The sequence below is a fragment of the Chrysochloris asiatica genome, unplaced genomic scaffold, assembly GCF_000296735.1.
Source record: "Chrysochloris asiatica unplaced genomic scaffold, ChrAsi1.0 scaffold00230, whole genome shotgun sequence".
Lineage (NCBI taxonomy): Eukaryota > Metazoa > Chordata > Mammalia > Afrosoricida > Chrysochloridae > Chrysochloris > Chrysochloris asiatica.
This window is the reverse complement of record NW_006408748.1, coordinates 1389951-1400703: the sequence shown is the minus strand read 5'-3', so window position 1 is coordinate 1400703 and position 10753 is coordinate 1389951. Positions and strand designations below refer to the sequence as shown.

The window sequence follows — 10753 nt, the reverse complement described above, 5'->3', positions numbered from 1 at the left end:
CTACCAGAGCGCCATTGTTCTTCAAATAATTAAGTTTCTCAGTTTATTTGCTCAGCATACAGATTGAATACACATGGTGAAAAGGATACAACCCTGTTGCACACCTTTCCTGATTTTAAACCATTCAGTATCCCCTGTTGGTTCTAATGACTACCTCTTGGTCTATGTACAGGTTCGTCATGAACACAATTAAGTGTTCTGTGATACCAATTCTTTGAAATGTTATCCATATTTTGTCATGGTCTACACAGTTAAAAACCTTTGCATAGTCAGTAAAACACAAGTAAACATCTTTCTAGTATTCTCTGCTTTCAGCCAAGATCCATCTGACATCAGCCGAGGTATTCCTCGTTCCACATCCTCTTCTGAATCCAGCTTGAATTTCTGGCAGTTCCCTGTTGATGTACTGTTGCAGCCATTTTAAAATTATCACCAGAAAAATGTTACTTGTATGTGATATTACTAATCTCTACATTCCACTGGGTCACCTCTCTTTGGAATGGGCACAAATATGGATCTATTCTAATCAGTTGGCCAGGTATCTCGCTTCCAAATTTCTTGGCATAGATGAGTGCTTCATCAGTTTGTTGAAACATTTCAATTTGTATTCTGTCAATTCCTGGAGACTTGTTTGTTTGCCAATATCTTTAGTACACCTTGGATTTCTTTCTTCAGTACTCACCATCAGTTCTTGATCATATGCTGCCTCCTCAAGTGGTTAAACATCAACCATTTCTTTCTTTCTTTTCACTCAGAGCATTTTTAATAACACACATTTAAAAAAAGTATTCATCTTACAAATTGTTCTGCAATCCAAAAATACAACAACTTGGAAAACAACTGTTAGAAAACAAAAGCCAAGGTAAACAGACAGATGAAAATGACAAGAGCATTGAGGATTGGGTACGGCTCTGATGTTACAGTTTCCTTGTTATGTTATCAATGTCCGAAATGTGTTCCTTCAGCTGACTCCACTGCTCAGGATTTAGAGAAATTCCTTTCTTTCCTGGTTTCATTTCACCTTCCTGATCCATTCAATATTCTCTAATATCGATTAGGACTTTCCCTTTAAAGTCCGGAACACTGACATACCTCTTTTTCCCAATCTGAAACATGTTATCATCTCTGCTGCTGCTGCTCTGCTTAGAAGATGAGAAGGCTCTTGAAGTTTCACCAGTTTGTTGCTTCTTCACAGGTTCTTCTGGAGTAACTTGCTTTTTCCTCTTTAGCTTTTTGTCAACTTCACTATCAGAATCACTGCCAGATAAGCTTGAAGAAACAAGTTCCTTTGATTTAGGCATTGCTCCGCTCCTGCAACCAAACAGTGGAGGCTCATGACTCCAACCATTTCTTTTTCTTTTTTTGGGGGGGTGGGGGTGAGGGAGTGTTGCTGGTTTCTTTGTTTCAGATTCTTTTTTGTACTAAGTTCATTAAAAAAAAAGTTTTATTGTGAATTATGTGTTAGTTTACATGGGTGAACATTATCTTTACACTCATCCTATTGTACTTTGTTTCATCACAATGATCACAATCCCCTGCATATATCATCAAACACCCAAAGTGCACACCCCACATTCCTGCCCCCACAGCTGCCAGCACACAACCCCTCTCCTTCCCTGAGTCCAGAGTCCCCAGCCGCTCCTTCTGTCCACCTCATCGTCTCTGCCTCCATCACTAGTGTCACTGCCTTTCCGGACACGGTCTCGCATTTTGCTTTTCTCCCTTGATGGTTCCAGGGATCTCCTCTCCTGGACTATAAAATCAGCCTCTCCCCTCCTTTTGTTACTAAACATTTACATTTACCTTTCCAATACTCACTGTCAGACCTGATAGCAATCATTCCCTATTTAACCACAGGAGTCCTTTCCCCCTCATCTTTTATTAACCCCATCCAGATAGGTTGGAAACAATTCAGTGGAGGTTCTACCTTTCCCTGTATCCTCTGGAGCTAGGTTCCCTATTCCAACCATTTCTTTTTTGATACAGTGACTCTATGTATTCTTTCCATCTTCTTTGGATGCTTTCTGCATCGTTCAGTATTTTGCCCATAGAATCCTTTAAAACTGCAAGTTGAAGCTTGAATTTTTCTTCAGTTCTTTCAGCTTTAGAAATACTGAGCATGTTTTTCTCTTTTGATTTCCTAAAAACAGGTCTTGCATACTTCAATATAAAACTTAACTTTGTTTTCCTGAGCTGCCCTTTGAAATATTCTGTTCAGCTCTTTTACTCCCACATTTCTTCCATTTGCTGTAGCATCTCTGCACTGGAGATCAAGTTTCAGAGTCTCTTCTGCCATTCATTTTAGTCTTTCTTTTTAATGACTTTTTGCTTCCTTCCCCTATGATGTTCTGGAAGTCATCCCACAGCTTTTCTGGTTTTTATTGTGGATTGAGTGAAAGTTTACAGGGCATTGAGAAGTAGTTTGCCTCTCCTTTGTGCTCATCTGTTTTTGTCTGGAAGCTCATCTGAAACCTGTCCACCACGGGTGATCCTGCTTGTGTTTAAAATACTGATGGCATAGCTTTCAGCATCACAGCAACATGCAAGCCACCACAGTGTGACAAACTGACAGATGAGTGGCAGAGAAAGATATTTATTTGTTGTTTATTAACTATGCAAAGACATTCCACTGTGTAGATCACAACTAATTATGAATAATATTGTGAAGAATGAGTATTCCAGATCACTAAATAATGCTCATGTAGAACATATATATATTCCAACAGACAGGTGTTCTTAGAGAACAAAAGGATACTATATGAGGAAAGATTTACATCTATGTTGTATCCTTTATCCATATATATTTAATCTGCATGTTGAGCAAATAATTCAGGAAGCTGGACTATATGAAGAAGAATGTATCATCAGGTTTAAAGGAAAACTCATTAAAAACCTGAGATATGCAGATGACACAACCTTACTTGCTGAAAGCAAAGGGAATGTCAAACACTTACTGATGAAGATCAAAGACTTCAGCTTTCAGTATAGATTACAACTAAAGATGAAGGAAGCAGAAATCTTCACAACTTGATCAATAAGCATGAAACATCCAGAAAAGATTGAAGTTATCCAGGATTTCATTTTACTTGTATTCACAATCAACACCCAGTCAAGAAGTAAACAACGTATCGTATTGGGCAAATCTGCTGCAAAAGAGCTCTTTAACATGTTTAAGAAGTGAAGAGGTCACTTTGAAGATTAAGGTGTGCCTGACCCATGTCATTGTATTTTCATGTCATATGTATGCAAAAGCTGAAGAATGAATAAGGAAGACTGAAGAAGAACTGATGGCCTTTGAGTAACAGTGTTAATTAAGAATATTAAATAAACCATGAGTTGTTAGAAGAACAAACAAATCTGTCTTGGAAAAGTATAGCCAGTGGGCCCAGAGTCAGTGACATAGCCACAGAGGACTAGAGTGGAGAGTGAAGCGTCCAGATGATAAGCAGAGAGGGCATATGCACAAGAACACCCACACTTACAGATAATACCCACTTGACCTCGCTTCAATGGCTGGATGATCAGAGCTCAACTAGAAGAAGAAAGAAGAGGAAAAAAAGAGTAATCTGATACAATTTGATGAACTTGACCTACACCTGTGGAAGGAGTAGCTCAAAAGAGGGACCAAATCTTTATAGTGAGGATCATTCCCACCCCCTCAATACACAGGATAGACAGGGATGAGCAACTTGGACATTGGCTACACAAAATGGGGGGGGGAGGGGTTACAAAGGCAAGAAGTGACTGGCTTACAAGCTTTTAAGAGGGAACCTAGATCCAGAGGGCATGGAGGAAGGTAGACTCTCCACTGAGTAGTATCCAATCTGTCTAGGAGGGACTGATGAAAGGAGATGTGGCTAGCACTCATGTGGTAAAATAGTGAATAATTACTATCAGGACTGACTGTGAGGGTTGGAAACGTAAAGGTAGACATTTGTAACAAAAGGAAGGGAGTGATTGACTTTGCAGTCCAGGAGAGGAGGGTCCTGGGACCAGCAAGGGAGAAGAGTGGATTGCGGGTCCCTACCCAGAGAAACAGTGATGCCAGAAATGGAGGCAGAGACGATGACATGGAGAGATGGAGTGACTGGGAACTCTAGACCCAGAGAGAGAGGGGGCTGTGTGCTGGTGACCTGGGAGGAAGCTTGCGGGGTGTACCATTTGGTAGGTTGATGATGTATGTAGGGGATTGTAACCATGGCAATGTAACGATATATGATAGGATGAATGTGAAGCTAATGTTCTCCCATGTAAACTATCACATAATTCACAATAAAACATTAAAAAAAAAAAAAAAGGATACCCAGAATGCTCTTTAGAAGCCAGTCCTTAGGACATGGAGTCCTGGTGTGTTGCTGTAGGATAAGCACTGAAATGAAAGTTTGGTTTGAACTGCAAGGTCAGTGGTTCAAACTCACCATCCCATTCAGGGTCGCTATGAGTGGGAACTTACTCAATTGCACGTAACAACAACAACTTTGGACATATTATCAGAAAGGACCAGTCCTTGCAGAAGGACATAATGCTTGGTAAAGTAGAGGGTTAGGAAAAAAAAAGAAAAGAAAAGAAAAAGGAAGGCCCTCAACAAGATGGATTGATTAATTTATTGATTGTTGTAATGGCTGCAACATGGGCTCAAACATAGTTAACTGATATGGACAGCACAGAACCAGGCAGAGTTTCGTTCTGTTGTCGAGAGGGCAGCCGTGAGTTAGAAATGACTTGACAACACCTAACAACAATTTGCAAATAGCACATAGTGTTGAGTTTTTAACACACTTTTCTATATCAATATTATTAGGAAAAAGAGTGTGAACTAGCACAATTATTGAGCATGAAACCACTATTGGGAAGTCCCATTAAGTTATTCTGAACATCTGCTCCAATGATTGACTTAATGGCTTTTAAAAGCTTACCTTGCAAATCCAAGCATATAAGTGATGAGAAATACCACACCAGTTAGTTATTAAATATCATTAAATATTAAGCATACATTAGATGTGATGGCACAGTGATCTGAACGGTTGTGGAGAAGAACTGGTCTTAGAAAGAACCTGTATTTTTAGTGGGAAATAAATTAATAAGGAAACGTTCCTAATGTCTTTTTCTCCAGGCCCAGTTGTAAATGGTCCATTTTCTTTAGTGATCCTTTGAATCAACATGAGGAATATATGTTAAGAATGTGCTTGCTTGTCATCTAAATATTTAAGCTCTCTTCTTGAAGTAGGTCATAAACACAGTCCTACAGCGGTTCTCTTAAGAGAGAGTGATTCTGAGAAACTGAGGGTGTTGAGCCTACGGGTTATTTCAGGTGAGCGCTGTGGCATGAAAATACAACATGGCTTAGGAAATTCACAATTTCGGTCCAGAATAACTTCAAAATGCAGAGATCTGAACTGATTTAAATTAGCCTGGCTTCTGGAAGAAAGGAGCTGTGGGCAAGTGAAAACCAGTTTAATATGTCTTATTATCAGAGGATGGTTACAATCAAAACTACCTCCTTAAATAATGGAAAGTTGACTTAATTGGCAAGCAGAAATTCATGTGAGTAGGCTGAGCCGAGAAAGCAATAAGGAATAAGCCTCAGATTTATTTTTAAATGAGACAAGATACCATTATTCCTCAGAATTGCAAGAAGTAATTGCAGAGTGGGCATGGCTTCTCTGGAGTCTTCACTTAGGGGAGGTGTCATTGTGTAAAGAGAACTTCTAATAGCCCCAATTAAAAAGCCCCCCTGTCCTTTCTTGAGTCAAAGAAATGGAATAAGGGAATCCTAATTAGAGCAGCTAAGTAAGGGGGCTGTGAGCACAGATGTCGCCCTCTATTTGTGAAGTTTCTTCAAAATTCAAGCTGTTGAATCACACTAAAAAAGAAAGAGGGAAAATATGACACGGACAAAAGCTCTTCTTCATCAATAAGAAATAATATCCTTGGCTTTTTATAAATAATAACTGAGTGATATTACAAAGCTCCTTGTACGCAGCCCCTTTGAACTTTGAAAGAAGTTGGAAAAGGAGCTTCAGGTCTGCTGTGTTTTCAAAATAGAAGGAAACCGAATAAACCCTGGGTTCCCACTGCAGCAGCATCTGTAGTTACATAGAGAATGGTAGAGCGTATCACTGGGGTTCTGTAGCCAAGGCTTTTGCTAGCTAGCTATTTTAAATTATCAGGTACTCAGATTCTTAGGGCGAGAAAAAAAATGAGGTAATTTGTACCTAAAGAGCTCACTTTCCTTTTGCCTTCAGAAAGAAAAAGTCCCACTTTTATTGAGAATCTTCAAAATATGTAAACTTCTAAATATCCAAACTGGAATCCTGGTTATAGCGCTGCAAGCCAATGTGCTAGACTGCAAGGTCAACTTGAGCCTCAAGGTTGGCAGTTCAAACCCACCAGCTGCTCCTTGGAAACCCTATACTGGGTTGCTATGAGTCAGCACTGACTCGATGGCATCTAACAACAACAACAAATATCCAAGCTAGGTAAAGTCCCTACCCTTTACTGTAAGAGCTCAAAATTTTAATCAAATTTAGTTTCGACTTTCAAAATTAGCAGAAAAATTATGAAGGGATGAAGAATAATAAACTAGAGTCCTGGTATGGTGCTGTAGGATAAGCACTGGACTGCTAACTCCAAGGTCAGGCTTGCTATGAGCCAGAACCTTCTCAATGACATTGAACAACACTACTTAAATGTGGGGAGGGAGGTAGTGGTGGTTCAGTGGTAGAATTCTCGCCTCCCATGCAGGAGACCGGGTTTGATTCCCAGCCAATGCTCCACATGTGCAGTTAGCACCCATCTGTTAGTGGAGGCTTATGTGTTGCTGTGATGCTAAACAGATTTCAGTGGAGCTTTCAGACGAAAGCAGACTCAAAAAGAAAGGACTGGTAACCTTGTTCTGAAAACCAGACAGTGAAAAACCCTTGAATCTCAAAGCTCTGATCCACAGCTATTCATAAGGACGGCACAGAACAGGGCAGCATTTTGCTCCGTTGTGCATGGGGCCGCCACAAATTGGGTGTGACTCAATGGCCTCTAACAACAAATGTGGAGAACACTGATGAAAATTCTAAGTCCTCAATGCAAACCTTATTTGATTAAAAAAAAAAATTAAAGTCACAGGGTTCTTTCCCACTGACAAATTAAATTTTGAAAGGAGAAAACACCATTTTCTCCATTCTTCCCTGTTACCCAGTGCATGCGTCTTATGCACATGCGTAAGAGATGCCATAACTCAATGCAGCTGGACTTTTTGGTTGCCCCAGGAATGCTGGTCGTTTCTTTTTTCAAGTCATAAGTTTAAGCACTGCAATCTTGTCTGAAAAAAAGTCAATAGTCCCCTTGTCAACCCACATAGTCAGGGGAACCACAAATTTAAAGTACTAGCTAACCACAAAGACTAGCCTCATGAGTTATATTTATGAGCTTGAGACTTTTGTTCACCAAAGAAACCTGTCTCAGCCATCTTTTCCCTTTAACTGCTCTCCCTAAAAATCCTCTGGTTTTATTACCAGGTATATAAGATTAATCTTCAGTGTAGGCCAAAGGGTAATAGACTTTTTTTTTTTTTTTCCTTAAAAAAGAAGAAAGAAAAACCATGGATCTTTCTGAGGCTTAGAATCTTAAAGGGGAAAGAAGTAGATTCTTTCTTGATATTTATATTCCTTTAACCTAAATGTACTCTCCTCCACCCCACGCCCCGTATAAGTTGCTCTTTCTGTGAGAGAAATGGACAGGAAGTAATGTCTCCCTTGAGTGCCGTTTTTAAGACCTCTATTTGTGGTGATGGATTATAGGCAGCAGTGAGGATGTGAGAGGGAAGAAAAGTACCAACCTGGTCCTCTGGAGGAGCAGGAGCATGAATTAGAAAAAGAGAAAGAAAGAAAGGAAGCAGTTCAAAGACAGTCACGACTGTGTGTGTGCCATTCAGTTGTGCAGCTTGCTGTCAATTCTGGTCCTCCCTTCTAAAAGGTCTCTCTAGTTGTTTCTGTATCACAAGGTAAGTATTGGTACACATATACACACAGATCTAGATAGTGTGTATATGTGTACACACTAAGTGTATTCAGTGTATTTAGCCTACCAGACAGAACGAAGTGTATTCAGCCTGCCAGACAGAAATAAGGAGAGGTTACCAAAGACCCTGGGAGTCCTGCTGTGGTGCTGGACCACAAGGTTGGTTTGAACTGCAATGTCAGCAGTTCAAACTCACCAGCTGCTCCTTGGAAACCTTATACAGGGTCGCTATGAATCGGAACTGACTTGATGGCACTTAACAACAACCACCCAAGGTCCCAGCGTGGAGACAGGATATGATGAATGTGTCTCAGCGGTTGTACAGAATCAAATCCCATCTTTTATGCCTTTCATGTTCTCCTCCTTGCTTTGATGATGTGGTGGTTTATGTTGCCTGTCTTGGCATTAATCTACTCTATATTTTATTCATTCGATTATTACCTTCACACAGGAGAGGACTTGGTCTTAATCATCTTTGTATGCTTGTCCTTAGCATATTATCCGGCATGTAGTTCGTGCACAATAAAAGCTTATTAAATCTCTCAAACCCTAATGGGAAATGAATATCGAATAAAAAGAGCTACATGAGCAAGAAATGAATGTTAGAGTTTGGGAAAGATGAAAATGATGGAAGAAACAAAAAGTGATCAGAGGAAACAATTCAACTTCATTAGAAAATGTAGCACATTTTGATAGAGCTGTTAAAGATACAAAAGAATAATGAAAAACATTGGCCATCTTGAAGAAGAGATTTTAAGAATTCTGCAAATGTAACTTTGAAATATATCCCTAGAAATAGTGCTCAAGGGAAGACCCAAAAGGCCAGAAGCAGTAACAGCAGGCTAGGACCTGAATCCCTAGATACAACCAGTAGAAACAGATTTGGCTGGCTTTGAAAGAAAAGGAATTTATTGGAAAACTAGTAGATAGTCCATGGAGTCCTAGTTTGGCACTGTAGCATAAGCACTGGACAGCTAACCACAAGGTTGGAGGTTCAAACCCACCAGTTTTCTTCAGAACGACAATACAGTAGATAGTCCATAGGAGCAAAAGAAAGGTTAAGGATTGAGTTTAGAAAAAGGGAGCTGGTGTCCTCCCTTAGCTCTTGTTTATTTGGTATCAATTTGATGTTTTGTGTATTTGATATATGATATCATATGCATGCAAAAGCTGCACAGTGAATAAGGAAGATTGTAGAAGAATTGATGCTTTTGAGTTATGATGTTGAAGGAGAATGTTGATAGTGCTATGGGCTGCCAAAAGAACCAATAGATCCATTTTGGAAGAAGTGCAGCCAGAGTGCTCCTTGGAGGCCAAGATGGCCAAACTTCGTCTCTCATACTTTGGACATATTGTCAGGAGGAGGGACCAGTCACTGAAGAAGGAGATCATGTTTGGTAATGTGGAGGGTCAGAGAAAAAGAGGAAGACCCCCAATGAGATGGATTGGCCAAGTGTCAGCATCGATGGACTCAAGCGTGGCAACACTAGTGAGGTTGGCCCAGGGTCGGGCAGTGTTTTGTTCTGCTGTGCACAAGGCCACTGTGAGTTGGTACCGACTCGATGGCACCTAACAACAACAACAAAGGGAGGCACTGTAGGATAAGCACTGGACTATTGATCACAAGGTCAGTAGTTTAAACCCACATCCACTCTCAGAAACCCTATATAGGATTGGTGACTTGACACCACACAACAACAAGGGAGGCCAGGGGATAGTGGTGGTTTTGTGATGGAATTTTTGCCTTCCATCCAGGAGACCTGATTCAATTCCTTGCCAATAGGGGTAGCCAGCAGCTGCCTGTCACTGGAGGCTTGTGTGTTGCTGTGATACTCAACAGGTTTCAATGGAGCTTCCAGACTAAGACAGATGAGAGAGGCCTGATGGTCTACTCCTGAAAAATCAGTCAGTGAAAACCCTATGGACCACAATAGTGTGATCCCCAGCTATGATGGGACTGGAGCAGGACTAAGCAGTGTTTTCTTCATTCGTGCATGGGGTCACCATGAGTCAGGGATCAAGTAGATATCAACAAATAACAACAAAACAGAGAGCCGAAAATACAGCCGAAGTTGCACCCCAGGAATGGTCTGGTGAGACTGCTCCCTGCTGGTGATTTGTTGGGACTACTTCATGCAGCTTTGCATTATTCTCCAGGGTTTTGAGCCCCAGAAAGGAGCATCTGATTGTATCTAGATGAGTGGGAATGTAGGCAGTGGGTAGCCTACAGATGATGCTGTAGATGCCAAGAAATAAGGAGAGACAATACCATTTGACTTCCACGTTCTTGGGATTATCCCACAAATGTTGTTGTAGCTAAGTGCCATGAAGTTGGTTCTGACACATAGCAACCCTGTACAGAATTACTGAGGAGCATCTGGTGGGTTTCAATGGCCAACCTTGCAGTGAGCAGTCAGTCAGTGCTTTTTTTCTTTTAATGTTTTATTGTGAATTATATGATAGTTTACATGGGAGAACTTTAGTTATACATTCATTCCATCTTATATCATCTCACTGCCATGGTTCCAATCCCCTCCACGCATCATCAACCACCCAAAGGGTATATCCCAGAAACCCGCCCACTACACTTCCCCCTCCTGCCCCCCAGTTCTCGGCCCACAGTCCCTTTCCCTCTCTGGGTCCAAGGTCCCCAGTCGCTTCATCACTCCACGTCATCATCTCTGTCTCTATCTCAGGTATCTCTGTTTCTCTGGCAGGATCCCGCTCTCAGCTCTTCTCC

The 10753-nt window shown here is 40.8% G+C and overlaps 1 protein-coding gene and 1 pseudogene across 1 annotated transcript in view; one reads left to right on the top strand and one right to left on the bottom strand.

The window, feature by feature from the left end:
- Window positions 1-10753, top strand: part of TMEM156 (transmembrane protein 156) — a 112051-nt gene that overhangs the window by 44122 nt on the left and 57176 nt on the right. Inside the window, exon 5 of the mRNA XM_006873231.1 lies at window positions 5228-5311. Coding sequence (XP_006873293.1) covers window positions 5228-5311 — 84 coding nt within the window. The remainder of the gene's footprint in view (window positions 1-5227; window positions 5312-10753) is intronic.
- Window positions 918-1301, bottom strand: LOC102825556 (annotated as a pseudogene).